General features: G+C 40.3%; 1 protein-coding gene across 4 annotated transcripts; it reads right to left on the reverse strand.

Moving 5' to 3' along the window:
- Positions 1-1138: 1138 nt before the first annotated feature.
- tom1l2a (target of myb1 like 2 membrane trafficking protein a) lies at positions 1139-21354 on the reverse strand. 4 transcript variants are annotated; one of them, XM_083930944.1, is made up of 15 exons: positions 21276-21354; positions 16763-16847; positions 15407-15485; positions 14751-14900; positions 13701-13835; positions 13442-13618; positions 13124-13240; positions 12012-12145; positions 11249-11291; positions 9377-9548; positions 8867-8975; positions 7967-8042; positions 4646-4705; positions 4041-4077; positions 1139-3755 (listed from the first exon to the last, which is right to left on the reverse strand). In XM_083930944.1, the coding sequence occupies exons 1-15, from the start codon at positions 21325-21327 to the stop codon at positions 3619-3621; spliced, it is 1563 nt and encodes a 520-aa protein (XP_083787070.1). In that variant the 5' UTR covers positions 21328-21354; the 3' UTR covers positions 1139-3618. The 4 variants fall into 4 exon arrangements, with proteins under 4 accessions (XP_083787070.1, XP_083787067.1, XP_083787069.1 ...); XM_083930941.1 differs by having other exon boundaries at positions 13463-13618; positions 21276-21341; XM_083930943.1 differs by having other exon boundaries at positions 21280-21319.
- Positions 21355-21483: the final 129 nt, after the last annotated feature.

Here is a 21483-nt window from a genome sequence, read left to right on the forward strand (position 1 = left end):
GAGGTATGATTGTGAATATACTCAATAAACTGGGCCAATGGCTTTAGAATACCCATGCATATAATTTAAAAGCACTATTAAATAATCTATGTATGTATTATGCTCTCTTTATGATAAATCAACACGTCCTATTCATCCCAGTCTTGTACATCCATATTAATATCAGTCACATATTTCACCAAACTGTTTATTTTGAGGGTACAGCATGGATTGGGTTTATTGTGGGCTCTGCCCCCAACAGCCAATGAGAGCCGAGCAGGCGTCAGCTAATGGAAGACAAGTTTGGTTGACTCGAAGCAGCGGCTCCTCCTGTAGAACCAGTGAAATCGACCAATGAGAAGCCCGGGAGCCGAGTGGGGTGATGTGACGTCACATCTCTGGGTCTAGTGATTACATCATGTGTTTCTATCTTAGAGCAGCGGCAGCAGCAGGGAAATAACCTGAAAGGATACAGGTGGCCTAGCAGAATCAATTATGAGGCAACTTGTAATATTTCACCGGATGAATCTATAATAAATACCAAATCCATTGCCTAAGTACAGTTATACATCTAATTAAGCTTTGTAAAGTTAGGCTTCTTCCAGTAAACAACACACTTGAATTATTAATAATGTAAACATTTGGCTAGGCAAACTATTTACAGATCAGCGAAATTAAAACTTTAATGTGTCACACGAACACAAAGAGGGGTTCCCCACAATAGCATGTTGGGGAAATAGGTCAGTGACCGAGAGTACCACTGCAACGTTTTTGTCAGTACTAGGGGAGTGGAGTAACATCGAAAGCCTGTCAACAAGCATGTTGTTGTTGGTGATGGGGTGTATTTGTATAAAGGTACATGTCTTTTGTTCACTTGATTCTGGAAACCTGTCAGTGATGCTCCAAGGTAACTGAAGGACTCAAACCCTGCTCTAACCTCTATAAAAAACTGTATTTGTTTACATTTTATACTCCTACTAGAGCAGAGTGGAGAAAATGTCTATGAACCTGCATATGGGAGGGGGTGAGAGAGGCTCATGTGACAATGAATGGCCAGCACAGTGTAAGATTGAGGCCGAATTGCATCAGCTTGTGCGCAAAGAAGAAGGAGATTGTTCCACAACCCATTACTGTAAAATAACCACAAACAGTTGTGAGGTAGAGGTCACACATTGCTAGTGTTTTATTGGGCAGTTACATACGTGCATTAGGCCAAAAAATCTGACCATTAGTAATGGCAGCGGACGGCACAGCCAAACAGACATGGTACACCCACTAACAGAAAACAAGCCTCTCCTCCATGTCCACAAAACATTAGCTAAATGTTCTGCTTCATCAGTATTAAAATACATTCAGTTACCCTTTTTTAATATCAGAAAAAATCAGAGGAATACATGTTGCAATCAGGACTTAAGCTTCAAAAAAGCAAGTAACATAATACATGATAATACATAATACTGGTACAGATCCAGAGCTTCGTAACATACAAACAGAAAATTACACAAGTTCCCCTTTAAAATGATCTCCTGTTACATTTTTAGTAATCCTCAGCAAGGTAAAATATTTTCAAAGTGAACACAATGGTTGATTGTAAATTTAACGCTTTTATCTCAGTTACCTAGCAACCATATTGAACCTATATAACCATATGTAACCATATAGCATTGAAAAAGTTAAAGCACATTAATCATTAAGTTTCCTCAACTAAAATACATCTAAATATGTAATCATAATTATTAGACACAAATACTTCTTCAGTGTCATCATTGCATTTATTTTAACGAAGTATAACAATCCATGAATATTTCCCTCTAGTGGAAGGCCTATACTGACAAGTCATGTTTGTTTTTTACAACTTGGGGTGCCATGATCGACAAGGCTTTTGGTCTAACATTGACTACAAGAAAAAAAAAGAAAAAAAAAAAAGAGCAACGAGCCTTGGCAAAACGGCTGGAATGAAGAGAGGTTTGCTTTTTGCCTTTAAGTTTGATCTTAAGCACACCAAAGACAAACTCCAGTTAGCGCTACTTTGCTGAAATCAGTCACATAAATGCTTGGCAGCAGCTCCAACAGCAGCAGATGAATCATACCAGAATGAAAGTACACCACAACTTAAAGTGTGTCTTTACTGCACAAATTAAAAAAAAAAAAAAAAGGTATGTTTGTTTGCTGCATAATTCAGAATTTACCACAAAAACTTGCATGATGAGGAGCATCCTATCTTTTTTTTTAAAATGAAATATAAAAATACAATCAAGGGATCAAATGATGCATAAACCTCTCTGCCTTCTGAATATTAATATGAGCCAATACATTTTTGACCAGATACAAAAACTAAAATTCCTGTATTTTGAGGTATATATAGATTACATAGTTTAGAGTAAGTGGAGATCTATCTATATGAATACGTCCTTTACAACAGTGCATTATTGTAATCTATACTTTTGGACTGTAAGTTCATTATGGTGCCAGCGCTAAGTCTTGCTGATAATTTAAATGCCATAATCTGTCTTGCATGTACATGTCATTTTGTATATTCCTTAAAGTTTAACTGTCTATTATTCCACTTCTATGTGAGTAAGCGCTGCAATTACAGTTACAAAAGTTATGTGCAAAATGAAGACAATCTAAAGACCATTTCCCATCCCCTAGAAAAATAGTAACCATCTTATAACACAAAACACAAAAACAATATTTTTTTTTTGCTTAAAAGTGCAAAGGAATTAATATAGCAGGGGAAGGAAAATATTCATTAAAGCCTTAATGTTCTTTGGAATAGCTAAATGTGTTTGCAATTGTTCAAGAACAGCTAATTTGCTGTAGCTTTTCAGAGGACTGGGAAATATTTCATGGGCCTGTGCCTTCCCCTTAGCCATTTAAAAAAACATAAAAGAAAATTCTAACTAGTGCTTCTTAAATTTTTAGTTTTTAATTCCCTTTGGTTAAAGGAATGCCGGCATACACTCATCAAGAGTAGCTATGATTAAGCTATTACATTCCTACTTAGCAACATGAGCCTGCTAACACAAGTCTTTAGTCCAGACTGCTTCAGGTAAATTGGGTAATTCCACACATATGTCAGTTTTAAAAACATGACTAGAGCTCTAACTGGAGTATTCGTGGATCGACCACAACCACAGCGCTAGTACTTAGTACAGAACAAACCATTAAAACAATAAATGCATACATTAGCAATTAGCTGAATGTAGTAAAACAACACAATATAATCCTAATTGTATGCTTACATACTGACTCAATGCATGGACCTGCAGTGACATTTTTCCATTAATCTTGCAGTAATATACCACATTTTTAAACCACATCAGACAGGTTAGGTTGTCTTCCTTTCGTGGTCCGTTACAAATGAGAAGCAGAGGCCACGGGCAGTACATCCCACACTAACAGATTAATACATCCATATATAGTAAAACGCAACGCAGTTGTGTGCAGTAAACATGTTGGACCTCTGCATGTTGGAGCAACACTGTGGCAAGAGAATGACAAGGAGGGTGGAGATCGCTTGCTACACCACATCCAGTCAGTGATGAAATAAGACTGGAGGGACCGTTTGAGAGGAATCATTTAGGGCGAGGACCTTTAGATGCCCCTAGAGAGAGATCGAGGCTCTCTGAGAACAGTCTACAAGGCAAAGAGGGCATCCTCTGTCCGCTCAGCCTTCTTATGAGAGCCACCGGGGGCACGGGAAGGGTGAGCAGGGTTAGCTCCGGGGGGAGAGTCTGATGCCTTTGCCCGCTCCTCCAGGAACTTATCAAATTCTGAAAGACACAAATCGATTAAAAGGAGGAAAATTAAAGGGATAGTTCAGATTTTTTGAAGTGGCATTGTATGATGTCTTTATGAGGCATTTTCCATAGTCAGTATATTACCGACAGTAGATTGCGGTCAGCATGCCCTCACTTTGGAGAAGAAACCCAATTTTGATAATACACTGAGTAGCTCATACAACCCAATTTATAAAATCTGAACTATCCCTTTAACAAAATTAGACAAGTTATAGCCACCGAAACATATGCAATTGTGATCAAATTCAGAGTTTATACCTTCACTGGTCACCCCTTCCTCAGCACCATCCCCTTTCTATTGAGAAGAAAAAAGTCATGAGATAGTGTACACATTTTGGCATCATTAATGGAGCTGTCTGTGTTTCAAAAGACAGACATAAACCTTAGAGTAGAGTCAGCAAGACAATAAGCTGATACGCAAGAGCATCATACAAGTCAAATGCCTGTAAAGTTCACACAAACACAGGCAAATCCATACAAAGTCGCTCATGAAGGTTCCATCTATCATGCATCCTTCCACAATTTTTGCAGTTGAAGACAATAAGAAGCCTTCTCGAGCCTGACTCCACTTGCACATGTTAAAAAAGCTCATACCAGCCATTTTAACTTGACTAGCATTAGCACTATGTTAGCAAGTCAAACCTCATGGTGAACTGTTATATGTTAATAGGTAATTGGTGGAAATTCATTAGATAACAGTAAGTGAAAGGATGTGATGTGAAAGGAAACTGAAGTCAAATGCACTCAGTTATATGAGATGGATGGATGAAATGTGCTATCAAATAAAAACAAAACAAACCAAGGGAAGAAGAAAGAGAGAAAAAGTAGAGAAAAGGAAATAAATCAAGGTAAAGAAGTCTCACCACGTCAGCACAGAGCCACTCCTCTATGTCATCCATGACAGAGGACTGCGATACGGGGATCTATGGAGCAAAGCCATGGACAAACCAAGGGGCAGCACCAAAGCCACACAACAGAAAGACACCCAACCCCGACAACAAAAAGTAAAATTGTAACACACAAACAAACACAAAAATAGGAATCAGCAAAGGCTTGGAGGGGAAGATGATTAAAATGAAAACAAATCAAAATGAGAACAAAAAGAAAATTTGCTCAAAAGACACATTCAACCCTTCTCAAGTCTGTGCTCTTATTGTTTTATCAAGTGCAACAATCTGCTACTAGATGTCTTCGATGAGAACAGGAGTTTCCAGGTTGTGTATTGTTCTCATTAGTTCTGTGGTGCTGACATGGCTTAACAGCTGTCGACTAATGTCACACAGCAGTGTTAATTATTCTACATCATTAGTTAATTTGCAAATCGCTTGTATGTGGTTAAGAGATTGATTGGATGGGAAAAACTGAAAGCACAGGGACCGTCGAGAGGCAGGGCAATCCAAGGCATACACATACGTGGAGCACACGCACGCACTGCACACACAAACGCTGCATGGCGTGCAATGACTGCGATGATGTGATGAGGCCACAAAGCCAGGGTGGATGGTGTGTGTTTATGTTTGTGTGGGCACCAAATAATCACATTGAATCAGGACTGCATTGAAAGTGTGTTGCATTATACGGTATGTTGCTGAAAAAGGAAACTTTTACAGCGGCTCCAGAAACTGTAAGTCCATCCATGAGGAGTAACAGAGAAAATCAGGAAAGTTACTTGCACGCTTTTTGTTTACAAAAGCAGAAAAAGCATCAAGTTCACACACAATACTTAAAAGTCTTCCACATCCTTTCACTGTCTATGCGATGAGGTCAAAGTTCACATGTGACGTCAACCTGATATTAAAGTTGAATAGAGAAACAAAAACGTTTTCCTGAAACCCTGTTATAGACTACAAAAACACTGGCGGGGTTTTCTCGTGAGAGCATAGAGAGGGAGTATTTCAAAATAAAAGGCCAAGGCAGTGAAAGTATTCAAGAGACAAAAAAAAAACTCATGCAGCTGTGTGAACAGGGAAGAAAATGTGAGCAATAAGAAGTCTGTTCTAAGCATAACACACAGCATTTACACTGAAAAAGTTCAAAGAGTAATCATTTATACTCAAATATTTACAGTTAAAACATCAACTCAATTGTTAGAGTGTTAATATTAATATTACAACTACCTTTGGTTATGGTGAGTAGTGTGAGGTTGTCGTTGGTTATATCTAGTGTATTTTCTACTGTAAGATCCAAAGACAGTTAGAGGAAACTAGCAAATACTCTCCAGTACACAGCAAAGCACCATCCCTTTGCCTACTTCTTTTATACTTAGAGGATAGATTATGTTCATCATTGTTGATTTATCCATGCTGTGTAGCAGAAGTATCTGTACATCCCTGCTGTTTTAGTATGTGACTGTTAAGAGATGAATGGAGCTGATTAAAGTTCCCGGTGACCCGTCAGGCTCATTAACCAATCCATTAACGGGTGGCATTAATGTGGAAAGCATCATTAATGGGTATAGTCACTGTTTAGCGCCCATGTCAATAGAGTGCACTGGAGGTGGGCAATATGGATGAAATCATTCAAGAATATTTCTATATCAATGGAAACTTACATTGATGGAAACAATGTGCTTTTCATGCCATAAGGTAAAGTTCTGTTTATTAATTTGCATGATTGCTTGCAATGGGCTAGTACAGCCAATACATCTGATAGTAAAGAGATAGTGTCCTCAGCAGAAACAGTACAGCATAATCAGCACGTCTTAAGGTAGGACTGGGCGATAATTTAATATGATAACTTTGTCTTTCAATCAAATCAATATTGTGTGAAAGAATCAAATTGAGAGTCTGTGATACACAATTAGGTTGTCTAAATTGAGAATAACAACCAGTTAAACTCAAACTTCTCACTCCTGAAATACCTGAGGGAATATCATCTGAAAATTGCCTTTGTGGTTTTTTAGTCAAACTTTACATTTCCACACAGTTCAATGCAATCAACATCAACTAGATTACATAACCCATGATTACACATATGAGTGTAGATACTGGGATATTGAGTTATGTCATTCTTTCATAACAGAAGAAGGTTGTGGAAGGAAGAAGATATGTAGCATCAAAATAATATAAAAATGTCTATCATATATATTTTTCTATGTCATTTCTATCACAGTGTTGGAAGAGTGTCTTAAGGTATCGTCATATTGCCCAACAACACTAGAGTTAAACATCTGTACTTGACATGGTAGTGAATGTTTTCTTAGGGGGGAAATTGTTGCTGGTATGCGCTTGTTGAAGCATTCCAGGACAGAGCAGTGAGATGAGACTGAAAATGAGAGAAGCTCGTAAGGGTTATGGATGATGCCGCGGGAGGTTGAGAGCAGGGATGAGGGTGGACACGAGGGAGGGGTAGGAAGACACACTGAGGATGGAGTCCTCACCATTCCTTGGGTAATAAGCCAGCTGTCTATGGGCAGCTCCTGATCTGCTGGGTTATCATCCCCTTTTACCCTTAGCTGAATCAACAACAGAACAACACCTTACACAAGAGAAGAAAGGCAGCAGGCCCCAACACAGCATAGCACAGTGCAGAGAGAGAGAGAGAGAGACAGAGAAGTAAAATAGGCAACAGATGGCTGTCATTTAAAGAGGGAGAAAAAGAGGGGAGAATGTAAGAAAAAAAGTGAAAGGTTCATTCCATAAAGATGGAAATGTGGAAAATAAAAAGGGGAAAAAAGGACTTCCTCAAGTAAAAGTACTGTACGAGGTGGTGTGTGTGTCTGTATCTGTGTATTGTAGTGTCAGGTTGAAATGTTTGAGAATATATTGCAATGTGTGCTAGGACAGGAAGAATGATGACAAAAATCTAATTTTGATTTTCTGTGCAAATTGATTGGGCTGTTTTCATTTAAATGCCCAGAAAACTGAATCTGGTTTGAAGGATGAGAACTTGTAGTTACTCATATGCCAGATTAACACTTGAACAGTTACCACATTGCAAGTAATTTATTTAAGCTATTAAGTAATAACAATAATCAAAACTCAAACCTCATTGTTTGATTAGAGTATCACCGTGACTGAACATAGGACAAATGTCACTGTTGAACTCTCACAGACCATCACATGCAGGGAGTGACCAAGGGCCGAGGACAGACTGGTACAGGAAAGGCTCACTGGCCGTGTAAGCACCCATACTCCATATCTGGGTGAAAGATTGCATCAAACTGCATGCATCAGTGTACTCACCCCTCCTGTGTTCTGTTGTCTCACATCCAAAGCCGAGGCCAAGCCGCCCAATGCCATAGGGTCCTCATACTTTACACTGTGCCCGAAAACGTAAACAGCATAGTAAAGATCATGAGAAAACAAAAAAACAGTAACAGTACCCGGCAACACCCTCCCATTTTGTTTTATTTCCGAGAATATCTGGTCGAATGTCAACATTACGTGACATTTTTTAAGAACAGCAACAATGAGTTTTCATATTATTTTTTGACTATATTGCCTTTACAAAACAGCACAGAAGAGAAAGACGGAAGGAGGGTGAGAGTCTCTGGCCAGCAGGGATGTTGCCGTTATGTGGTACAGAGCCTGAGCCACCAGACACCAAAATACACCCTTTTGCAATTTTGCAGCATTCACCAGGAACAGGAACAAATACATGGTACTGGACCCGGTATTATTAAACATGTTTCTATACTGGTAGCGATCAGAAGAAGCTGAATTATTATTTGTGTGTATTTGTGTGTATTTGTGTGTATTTGTGCGATTCAGCTCAGGGTGAGAAGTTTTACAGCGTCATTTACAGATTCTCCTCTCCTCTCGCCCTGGCTCTCACGCTCGGTGAGAGGCTTCGCACGCACACACACGCACGTCAAGATGCAGAGCTGAGAGTCAGCATTCAAACAGTCGGCAGTCTGCTAAGAGTTGCTTGTTAAAAGCATTATTTTCAACCAGCCTTCTACAGTACATGCAGATGAATGGAATAGTGCACACATTAAAAAAGTTTAAACTTCATCACAAAAAACACATTTTAAATATCAAAAGGTGGTCATGGATACCCATTTAATTAAAATAAATGGCACTCGGAATCATAACATAAGAGAATCCGGGCTGCCCCAGAAGCAAAATTAAATCTAGACCTACTTTTTGCGCTGGTCAGCCAGAGAGCTGGTCCTGGTCTGGGCAAACATGTCAAAGTCATCCTGGTTGCGTACAGAGGACAGGGTTTCACTGACGCTGTCTGAAGCTACATCTGGAGAGGGACGGCAAGAGAGGAGAGTGGATGGGGTTAGGGTTAGCAAGGAGGACGGAAATAGCAAAGATGGAGGATTAAGAAGAAAGGTTCAGAACAGAACAGCAATATATCAAAGCTTTAGAAGAGTACTATAGCATGTAGAGACTTTCTAGAGACCGACAGAGGAGGTCGCAGTGGCAAGGAAGGCTGTCTAGTGATGAGTTATGTTGTTCGGCTCATTTCCCATTAGTGGCCAGATTATGAGCCTTTTTTACACTCTGCTGCTTCTCCAATGCTGCAGAGACTGGGGGAGAGGGATGCTACAGCTGTGCTGTGAGAGTGTGTGTATGTGAATGATAGTTGGAGCTTAATCTTTTTCCTCACACTGGAACACAGGCTTGATACACTTTTGTTCTTACCCATACTAGCTAGCGCAGAGGATAGTGAGGCCGTAGGGGGGTTATGGGCAGGAGAGGCAGTGGCCCCGGTGGAGGAGTGGGGTTGAGGGCTGGAGCTGGTCCTGGGTGTGACCACAGCAGGGGAGCCCGGGCCCAGGTCTATCAGGTTGTCCTCTGTGGCCTCTTCCAACATCTGAAAGGGGACAGGGAAAAGATAAGAGATGGCCATCAATAATAATAATCAACCTCAATATGCACTGCTTTTGAGGTGTCACCAGCTAATAGAGATGATGGAAGTGTATGTTTGTTCAGGAAATCAGATTACAGTGCTTGCCCATTGTACATAGAGAAAATAATGGAGGTCTGAAGCTGCCAAAATCAAAAATAAGAAAGAAGTGAGTGAAGAGTGAAACCAATCGCACACTTGTTTCCTGATTTTAAAATTTAGATATTACTGTTTTTCCAAGAAATCCATTATGGCGGAGTTTTATGGTCCAAGAGGCTTTTTTGTGGAACCCATTGAACGGGATGTGTGTCAAATATCAACTCAATCGAATTTACGGTGTGAGAGGTGTGAACTCTCCAAAATCGCGTATTTGGCTTTTAAATACAGCGCCACCATGTGGGCGGTTGGTCTCTATTGGTCTCTATTTCTAAGGAAGCATTCGCACATCATTTCCAGTTACTCGTCTAAGTTTTGCTTTTCTAGGTCATTCCAGCCATAAGACGACAAAGAATAATAACAAACCAAAACTCAATCAGGTTTTGAACCCTAATAAATAGGTTTGGAGAAAAAGATTGAGGGTAAATGCAAAGGCCAAATAATAAATATGTACATAATCCTAAAATGAATAAATACATTTAAAAATTAATTAAAATAGATAAAAGGGAAATAAATAGATACGGGAATTATTCCATAGGTAAACAAATAATGCAGTTAATTAAAACAAAGATATCAATTCAAGTCACATGTTTCTAAGATTGTTGGAACATTGAGTGGTATATTCCTTTATTTATCATAGGCATCAATAAAGGCTTATTTTATCTTTCTCAAGTCATTTATTTATTAGGTTTTTGATTTTGTCAGCTTCCGTCCTTTATATAGAATACTATATCTACTGAAATTCTAAAGGACTGACTATTTACACAATTTAAACTGAGGGTCAGTTTGGAGGCTATGCATAGGAATAAATCAGAGGGTTCAACAGTTGCACAAGACTTCAGATGTGTGAGACAGAAGGCAAAGGAAGGGCAGGGAAGGACACATAGTATCTACTTCCAGACAGTGGCATTAGCTCCACACAGCAGACATGTAAACATTCATCACTCCGTTCAATCCCAGCACATTGGCTGGGATTGAACCTGGTACTGGCATCATACTTGCCTCCATCAGCTGGCCACAACACAAACAGACAGAACACACAAAAAGATCAACTGCATGCAAACACAAACAGCTATGTGGGATGTAGTGGGAGATGCCCCAACCCTCTGGCTCTGAATCACAGATACTGGCAAATGTAATCTAAACAGCAGATTGGGACTTGTTCTGCCTTGCACTTCCAGTTTTGATAAAGCTAAAAATGCAATCCACTTGCATTAAATATTAATACTGCAGTGGATTGTGTATTCTATTATAAATAGTAATAATTAATTCAGATACTAAAATGGTAAAACAAGCACGACAAATGGCTACGTGAACAGTTTTGTTTGAAACATCCCTTATAGCCTCTTTAATGTAAGACTGACTGCCACAGGCCAAATGCAGATGTGATAAAATGTAAAAAGACAAATTATTCTGAAAATGTGCAAAAAGCAAACACAAAACAAGCAATCCTAAGAGAGAATTTTGGGTCTTTGATTTCCGCTCTTTGAACGCATACTCTCTGTACTCACCCCGTTGTTCTGTGCGGCTCTACCCGACCTGTACCTCTCGTACCTGTGAGCAGCAAAAAAACCTTTGAACGTTTTACCACAAGCTGTGTGAGGTTCAAATGCTTACACATCTTCATCTTTTCATCTTCACAAACCTCAGGTAAGAGACATTTTACCAGTTTGAAGTCACAGAATGTTTAAAAGAAACAAATCGTCAAACAAGCTGTGTTATTTTGTGTTATTTTAACTTGAACGAAAAATTGTGCTCAATCTGTGTTTAGCACTTATCTCTAAAAAATTTGTATTTTTCAGTTGCAAGCAGGGATATAATCACAGCTGGGGCCTCCTCTTTACAATCATGGATTGAGATATAGTTTGGCAAACCAACAAAGTTCTAAAGAGCACCAATTATTTATGCATTAAACTTATTGGACCAAGTCTTGATCTTACACATTAACTTTCACAGTTCTGTTGGAGAGGCAACAATTGTATTGATATTAAAGATAATTTAAAGGTCAGATATTATGTTCATGTACACATTATTTTTCTGTCTCTTTAAGGGCCCCACTCCTGATTGGTCAGCGTCTCCGGGTCTTCTGCATCTGCGATCTCTGTGTCCCTGTACAGTCATTGCAGCTGTGGAATGACTGTAACGGCACTTTCTGCCTATTCATAGTATAGTTATGACAACACAACTGTACAGACGTCCTGATGGCTCGTTTAAAGGCAGAGTTTCTGAATACACCTAAAAATAAAGTCTGACAGATGGTTGGATTGATCGTACCTCTCATATCGGAGGAAAATGTTGTTGAGGTCGTCATTGACATGCAGCAGCTCCTCAGTCACTTCTTCGTTAGAGACGCGCGAAATCAGTTCGACCACTCTCTGCTGCATGGCCCTGCAAGTTCTGTTCAGCTCCTTGATAGATTGGAACATCAACAGAACGATCAATACACTCATTGATAAATTAATAGATAGAAAAACAAGAGACAGAGTGAGCTGTACAGAATCAAATACTTTTGTCAGACACACACGATATTATACTTCGTCTAAATTTGGGGGAAACTGTAACATAAATACACTGTATTTTTTTTTCTTACAAGGTGTTCGGTGCTGAGCAAGACAAAAATATTTGCCTAACTGTGTAAAAAAGAAAATGTAAATGCTTTTACTTAAATAGCAGGAAAAAAGACACTAAGTCCAAAAAGACAACTGGCACTGGTATCTTAGCACAGGGTCAGATCCCTGCAGCGGACACAGGTATTGAATGGATTTAACCTCAGGAGATTAAACTCTACATGAGTTTCTATACCACCGGTTCATTGTCAATTTCAGGAATTTTACCACAGCCAACTCTTGATAAGTTGTGGGCAACTTGAGCGTTTTCCTTTGAAAATTAGAGACACTACTCCCCCTGGTGGCTGCAAATAATTACAACACTTTACAGCTGACATGCCATGCTGGAAAGCATTCTGCTCTCTGAATTATTATCTTTAACAGGGTAGTTTGCATGAGCCTATATTAATTTCTAATTCCCTTCAGAGTAGGGTGTATGTATATGTGCTGCCTGTCTTGGCCAGGTCTCCCTTGAAAAAAGAGATTCTTTATCTCAATGAGACTCTCCTTTGTAAATAAAAGTTAAACAAAAAAATCAAAGATAGACCACTTCATATAAAGAACAATTGATAATAGAATAAATCAGATTAATTTGCTTCTGTTTTGGATTTGCCTTCATGTTTTAACTTTAAAATCACATCAACTTAAAATCCACATTAAACATTAAAACACAGAGACAACTTTATTTCCGCTGTTGCTAACTTGGATGAAAAATTTAAAGTCATGTTAGGCACATCATTGGTTAAAATAAAACTCATAATGTATTCATGCACCCCTAACCTGAAGCAGTTCTAGGTCAGATGCATCTTCCTGCCCAGGGACCATCTCCGTTAGCATCTCTGACATGACTTTGGTGTTTCCTCTCACTACGTCCAGCTCACTGCGCAGCCGGGCGATCTGAAAGCACACAAGGTCAAAAGTAATTAGACACATTCAGAGCTTATTCAGTATCTGCAAATGTTCTCAAAGGCTGACTTAGTCATGAAATCCCTTTAAAATCGTTGTAATCTGCTTTAATCTTTGCACTTCACAACTTAATTGAACCCTGGATAAATCTGCTTTATTGACAAACTCTGGAGAAATGAAGTCTTGCTTTACGTTGCTGGCGGTGCCCCTCACCTGCTCAGGGGTTGCTGTGATGGGGCTGGGCATGTGGGAGGCCGGTGTGGCAGAAACAGGGGTCGGGATTGGGGTCGGAGAAGGTGTAGGAGTCCCGGCGGCAGGTGAGGCAGGGGCTAGGTACTTGATCATAGCTGGGTCCACCTCTGGTGTACCCTGGAAGAAAAACACCCCTCAGGATATTGCTTTGTGAATATACATGTGGGTTTTTTTGTTGTGTATGTTTCTTTCTTCTCACCCTCTGTGGTGTGTGGATGGGAGACAATGCGTCCAAGTCTGCCATTGGGAACTCAATGCCTTTCCTCTTCAGTTCCTCATAAATATGGACCACGCCGGTAAGATCAGGGCTACTCCTAAAGGCATCAGCCCAGGCCTGCCGCAAACACACATACACATTGTGACATACAATAAACACAACATTTTATTAGTAGAAAGAGGTGTTTCATCCTGCCCATAAATGGTCAAATAGTCTCCCAGACACACATTTATGATGTGGGTAATAGACCAAGCAAAGGACAGAAAGACAATGTCTAAAAGTGGAGTGTACTTCAAATATCCCTATAAAAAATCCATGGACAGAAGAACGAGAGACAGTGAACACAATAGTAGAAGTTGTCTCCTGTTATAAATATCTTGGTATTTGGCTTGATGACTGCCTCTTTTAAACATTGGGTTGATACTCTTCTTTAAAAGCTGAGGAAACAGTTCAAAAACAAGTCCTGTTTCTCATTTGAGGACAGAAGAACACTGGCCTCTGCTACGTTTTTTACTGGTTCTTGATTACGATGATCTGTTGTATATGAATGCATTGGCACATATACGGTCTATGGTTTGCACGTTAGACACAGTGCATGAAGATTTGTTTCAAATTGTAAAGCCCTCATCATTGTACGTGGTACTCCAGACTTGGTTGGCCATCTCTGACCTAGGCGTCATTGGTACTTGATCATCTATAAAGCCATTCTGGGCTCTCATCGTACATTTGTTGGTTGATTGCAGAGAAATTTGACCGTAGCTACAGTCTAAGATCACAACGTATGGTCTTGTTTTTTGTTTTAAGTGCATGGACTGAACTGGAAAGAAAGTTATATGTGCTCTGCACCCCTTGCTTTGAATAGCCTTCAATATGACTTAAAACTAAGTGAACTGGTCCCTCTGCCTGATTTTTGAAGCTCTTATAAGTACAATGTTGGATGAATTGGTCGGTTACCTGGCTAAATATGGGTTAAATAGACTGCAAAATAAAAGCTGATACCAAATAAACTGCTAATACAAAGAGCCCAAATACCTGTATGAGTGCCAGAACTTTGTCTTGTACGATGGTTGGAGGATTGGTTTTGGGGGAGATGATTTTGACCAACACGCCATCGATGAAATCTCTGTTGGCAACTTGGACATGAAACCTGTGACCACAGTTCTTGACACACGTCTCCAGTACCTGCAGAGAGAGAGAGACGATTAAACAGAGACAGAAGTCTGAAAAAAAAACAAAAAAAAACTGGAAAGCATAAAAGTTTGTGAGAGGCAGCTGAGAAAAATAAGACTTTTAATCACACAGAGGAGCTTTTAACTAGCAAGAGATTTTAGACGTGGGTGGATATGAACGCAGATCAAAAAAGGCACGACTGCTATATAAAAAATGAAACATGAGAAATATCAGACAAAAACGCACAGCCCTCACAGCGGCTGCGTGGATAGACATGGTGGAATAAAAGGACCGAGAAAGAACAAAAGATCTGAAGAGGTCAAATTGTATACAGGGTGCAATCCGTTTAATGCAGCCTACACACTGAAAAGCAAAAAACAACTTTGTACACGACTTCCTGAGAATAAATCCATCAAGAAATGTTGCGAGATTCATTTCTTATTCAATTCCCACTGATGTGTCTGGTAAATTTGATGCCAGTTTTTACATTAAAATAGCTAATAGTAAGAATTTGTCACCGTTAGCGCCAGCATCACTTCTCTGTAGTTCTTGTTGCCACAAAGCCTCTTCTTCAGTGCCCGCATGGCGTCTTTTGGCCTAGAGGGAAACAGCAGAGAAGACACAGCTGGATGAAGCACCCCAGCTGAGAGTAGTCATAACATCTTTGACTTTGTTGGAATAAATTATTATCTGTGCAACAATAACAGATGCCAGTCAGTCTGTCAGCATCGCTGTTTTACTAAGACAGAGAAGTGCCGTCACCCCATCTGTTTCTCCTTTTTACTTTCTCTATTTTCTCCCAAGGCAAGATCAAAGCCATCCATGCATGAAGACTTCCGGTTGGCTTTCTGCCTCACACCGTCTGTCTCTTCACTGCAGACGAGACGTAATAAGCTTTTATGAACTCCTTCACGAGCTACGGTGCATTTATTGAGTGAGGGAGCTGAAATAGATGGAGATGGATGGAGACGGCACATTAAGTCTGATATATAGCTTCCTCAAACTGCACTCTGTATGTGTGTGTGTTTCTGATTCAGTGTTAAAGTTGCCTTTTGTTGTTCTGGACCGTTCATCTGTTTTATTATATCTTGTTTCAGCACCCAGCAGAATGTGTTAAGGCAACACATGTTCGCAAAAGCAGTCATTTTCAGTCACAGAATAAATTCCTGAACTTTCAGTCGAACTCTGGAGCTTACTGGACGTTGTTTAACTTGCTGAAACATCTTGAAGACAATAAGTTCTGTGTTCTGCGGAGCTGAACTCTGTGTGTGTGTGTGTGTGTGTGTGTGTGTGTGTGTGTGTGTGTGTGTGTGTGTGTGTGTGTGTGTGTGTGTGTGTGTGTGTGTGTGTGTGTGTGTGTGTGTGTGTGTGTGTGTGTGTGTGTGTGTGTGTGTGTGTGTGTGTGTGTGTGTGTGTGTGTGTGTGTGTGTCAGAGAGAGCACCAAGTTGCATGCCAAGACAATGAGTGTGTGTAGGCATGAGGAATGTGAAAAGCAGGGGAGTATATTTATGGATTCTGGAGAAGACATATGAAAAATGGGTATTTATATTATTTTGAACACAATCATACTGATAGGAGCATTGAAAAATGTATATCAGGTTATTTCTGGTTATTTCATTTCATGAAACACGAGACAACAGTGACACCTACAGAAAACCAAAAGGCTTTCTGTGGCCCTTGAGTCACTCAGTCCACCAGTTTGACAAAACAATGAAAGATTCATTAAGTTGTGGGACTGACTAATTCGTTGTGGGACTGACTAATTCGTTGTGGGACTGACTAATTCGAGGACAAGAAGTATTTTCCTTCAAAGTGATGATAGAGCGAATTATAACCCAACAATGATTGACTTCCAGAAGGTGTAGCAGCTCACCCCTCGTCTGTCTCGTTTATGATATCGCAGATCTCCATGTTGAGGGTCCAGTCCTCATTCTGTAGGCCTCCATCTGTGGCTCTCTCTACAGGAAAACAGGTCAACAGAATATTTATGTGTTATTTCTTATGAAAAACAACAACTGTGCCGCTTAATTTTTGTCTGTGCCTCTACATTTTTGTCTCACTTAGGGATACCAGCAGTGCCCCTAAAAAAAAATGTAAGCCCTGACTTGACTGCATTATAGTCCTCTTTACTGTAGTGTAGTCTATAAAAGAATAACACACAAATGCAGAAAGCATCCTTTTTACAGTAGTATGTGTTGTGAGACAAGAGCTGGTGGCTTTTTTACACAGACCCGACATTGTTCACAACCCAACATAATGTCAGTCAAAATGCAGAAAAACCAACCAGTGGAGAGAAACAAACGACTGCCTGCCAATAATTTAGTTTCATCTGCAATGATTAATAAGTCTTGGAAACTTGATAACCAGGTTTTAATACAGTTTGCACATTGCCTGCTGTCTCACTAGCGGGCGTGATGCTGCATTTTAGTCAGGCTCGGTTGTTGCCTGTGCTTAATGTTGATGCACACTAATTAAAGCGGCCCACGTTTTACATAAGGTCGAAAATAAAACTGTTGTGTAAGCAAGTCAGCATGTGGTGACAGACTTCAGGGATCTGTGTCTCTCTAATGTCCCTTTTTATTCAGCTAAATAAAGCCCTTGGTGTCAAATCCTATGTATTTCTCTGTAACATTATATAACATGTAGCCTATATAACTAAATAAGCAACAACTGAAGCAAAACACATCTCTAGGAATCATTTATTAATCATGAACAGGAGACAGATCAGACTGCTACAATTCTTCATTCAATTTAGTTGACAAAACATTGTTATCTCTGAGTGTCGAAATGGTTATGTGCTATAAAATATTGTCCACAACCTGTTGCTTGGATGCCTCCAAACTTAGTAAATTAACTAAATAAACCAAACAGTCAGCTTGCAAGAGGAAAGCTGACATTTTGGAGGAAAGTGAAGCTGGTTGTGGGTGTGATGCAGCTGTGCACTCAGACATAACAGATGAAAAACAGAAGCCACAAAGACCTGCTTTCAAACTCCACCCTACAATTTAATAGCATTTTGGCTACAGCCGGGAAACAATGTGATCCTGACTGTGAGAAGCTACAGTGATGAAGTGGCATTGCAGTCATCACTGCGTTCCTCACTCCGTCTCCTCCTTCCTCTTCCGTCCCCCAAATCCATCCATCATGTCGGTGAAAGCAGATATCTTTCAGGATCACAGTCATCTGGGGTGCATTTCACAGTGAAACAGAAAAAAAAGGTTTTCTGCTGAAGTGAGCTGTGACTGAGTTCCTGTGACTGACACTCAATAGATTCACATTAGACGACTCTTGAGCTTGGACAGGGGAAGCTTCTCTGCCTGAAGCCCAGAGGCCCTGAGCAAGCTGTCATGCCCAGGCCAAGAGCCCCTCGCTGGGCCGTGTTGCCTACCTTTTGGGTGGCTCAACATTGGATGAGCCTGACAGCCATGACTTATTCATGCTCTACATCCCCTCGCTAATCGACTTGTCACAGACCGGGCAGGCACGAGAGACAGCCGTCTTTTTTTCTTTGGGCAAACTGAGTCTCACCTACAAACATACTTATCTACAAAAATAGAGAGAATAAAAGTGAATTTCAAAATGAGCAACACTGTGTCACAGATTTAGGCTGCACATAAAGCATAAGTCTTGAGGAATTAAGCAGACACTGCCAGTGGGATATCCCATGTAATCTCCTCAAGTGGCTTGTCAGGTCAAGACAGGGCAGAGCACGGGTGGCAAAGGAGGAAAGAAAAGAGGGAGAAAAATCTGATCTCTCCATGTGAAATGAGCTGGAACGACCCTGAACAATCAGAGCCTTGCTAATGAAGTAAAATGCCTTCTGTTGACTGCGTTCATTCATGGTGTTGTGTCAGTCCTCCCAGCCCAGTCCTGGGTATCAACACCACACCAGAGAAGCCAGTCAATCCCTGGGCTATAACGGTGGCAGGCCGTGCCATGCACAGCCAACTGATCCTCTCTGGCCCCATCTCTCAACGATTTGTCCCTTTGATTCTTCTTTTTCTACACATTTTATCCTTGTGTTTTTTTCTTTGTTGTATCTGTTCAGTTTTGCTTCTCTACGTACCTCAGCAATGGCAAAAGTTCGACAACAGCTAATAGCTAAAAGCTGGCGCCTAAATAATGAAAATGGCTTGAAGTTCTGGTTACGTACAGTTCTCTTTAGCACAGAATTAACCAGTATTCAGAGGAACTTTATCTTTTTACACAGTAGAAGAGAGTCTGAAATTTTGACTTTTAATTATTGTACTGACATGACGTGGCAAAATTACCTACAAAGCTCCAGTTTCCCATACAAAAAAGAGCACATTTTCTCCATTAATTTGTTACTAGTGCATTCAAATCATCGATTGTATAAAATGTGCTCTAACCACGCATAACTTCCACTAAAAAGTGGAGTGTGGATGGAGCTGAGGTGGGCTGAACGCTATCCACCTGTGCAACACCCACCTGTTACTCAAAGCTGTCACACCCTTACTGCAGAACTTTAAGCCTTAATATCTGCATTTTTCAGTCCCGGAGTTGCCGTTTGATTATTTTGAGTCAATTGGTCAGAATCTTTGAATGAACTAGGCTACTGCACACCACACACTGACTGACAGACTGAAATGCTTTAGCTCTCTATGCAGAGGTTGAGAAAAGTGCCTTGAACCTGAAGCTGCAGCATGATGACGAGAAAAGGAAATTAATTTGCACCTCTCTAACCCTTCCACTCTTTTCAGGAAATTAAGTTCCTCACAATGCATCCCCTCGGCGTGTGTTCTGTCAATCTCTCTCTTTCATTAGTTCAGGTAAGATGATCCTTATGCTTTCTGCGGTGGTGTACAGTGCCACCACCACCACAACAACAACAACAACAGTCAAACAGACAGCTGGCTTCACAACTCAGCTCAGTGCAGCAACTCAACCCGAGAGATCAGGCTTGAGATACAGCCATCTCTGTGAAGTGATGAAATCCAAGATGTGCTGTATACAGACCGCAACATGACCTAGAAGGACCTCTGCAGAGTAAAATGCTTGAGACCAAGCTCACAGTTTGTAGCCGAGGACTGTCTTGGATGACGTTGCACAAAACAGCTGACCAGTGGGTGGTGGGAAAAACTCACTCAGGACAGAGCAGAGGACAATCCAAAGGCCCTCAAAGTCCTGTAGACATCCTTTCTTGAATCTGTTTCTAACAAGTGCATTAAGGAGCTTGATTAAAGTATTGCATTATCTACTTTCCATCACTGGCAATTGAACAACAGATTATGTAAGAACATGAGAAAGTCTGAGACCTAAACAGACAAGCCCTTATTTAAAAAAGAACAGTACTCAAAATAAAATGTGTAATCAACAAATGCTTCTGTGACAGCTGCTGCATTCACTAAAAAGGTAAACACAAATTGTTACAAATTAATGTGGTCTGCACCCGTTTCGCAGGGACTTAATAAATAAAACCTTAAACTTGATAAAAAATTAATAAAACAGGAAATTATGCTTAAAATCTTTAGGATATACAACTGCATAAGCACTGGCATCCAAATTCAATGCAAACCTATTTACAGAGGGTAAATGCTAAGTCAGGGATGGTGTTTTCTCTGTAAAAAGTAACAGAACAGTATGTTGTTGTTACATTGTACTTTGGTGGGGGATTTTCAGGCAATATGTGGGTGCTTTCTCCCTGAGCCTGACTAGATTTAAATAAAACTGAATGCAAAAGGAACGAGACATTGTTGCACCAGACTACTACAACATTGTTTTGTTTTTCTGTAGATCTCACAGAAAAGTTATTCTTGTCATCTGTGTCATTCTGGGGTAAAGCATAGCCTTGGTGACAATGTGTTCTGGGTCAGAGGTTCTTTTATCTCTGAGCAGTTTTGCAAAGATGCAATGAGAGATGCAACCACACCAAATGGAGGTGGTTAGGACACAAGGCTCTCTTCCTCCCCCTTTTGCAGGAAGAATAAGCACCACAGCACAGAGTCATTAGATTTAAAACTAAAAACAAACACGGCTGAGCAAGCAGTTTTCAGAAACTGGGAGAATATTGAACTACTACGTTACTTAAAGCTCTGCAAGCCACTTTAAGCATTACTGTCACTAACCCATGCCATTCCCTTTCATTTCAACTCCTTGTAAACGGCAATGTATTGTTTTCACCAGGGTCCACCCACATGCAAGTGTTTACCGTTCTGCACTTGTGATTACAGCTAAATAAATGATGGTTAGCTAGCTAACATTAGCTGAAAGCTAATTTCAATTGGATGACGTTTGCTGCGATGATACTTTCTACAGCTCGCTATTTTCGTACCGTAAAACCCCTACAACACCAACAGTCAACGCTCAAACTATGAACGGTGGAGGAAGTATCACATTTCTAATGAATCACTGTAAGGCTAACGTACCTACACACTGGCCCACGGGAGTGCTGTACGGGTTTCCGAGTAAGAACTCCATTTTGACAACAAACAATCCGCTCGCGAATGACAGAGGCTGAGCCCCAGAGGCGCAGCTACCAAGTCCCGCCCATAGAGCAACGCCATTGGTCAAAAAACAGATGCTTCAATATGTATGGCTGGGGAAAATGCCAGTCGTATTTAGCAACGGAAGCTA

This window comes from Echiichthys vipera, assembly GCF_963691815.1.
Source record: "Echiichthys vipera genome assembly, chromosome: 17".
NCBI classification, from domain to species: domain Eukaryota; kingdom Metazoa; phylum Chordata; class Actinopteri; order Perciformes; family Trachinidae; genus Echiichthys; species Echiichthys vipera.

What these genes read in the sequence shown, in the direction of transcription:
- tom1l2a (XM_083930944.1), bottom strand. Translation starts at nt 21,327, where the DNA reads ATGGAGTTCTTACTCGGAAACCCGTACAGCACTCCCGTGGGCCAGTGT. An exon ending in ATAAACGAGACAGACGAGGG is followed by an intron (nt 15,486 to 16,762) that starts GTGAGCTGCTAC and finishes GTTTCCCTCTAG; the next exon opens with GCCAAAAGACGCCATGCGGG. An exon ending in CCATCCACACACCACAGAGG is followed by an intron (nt 13,619 to 13,700) that starts GTGAGAAGAAAG and finishes TTTTTCTTCCAG; the next exon opens with GGTACACCAGAGGTGGACCC.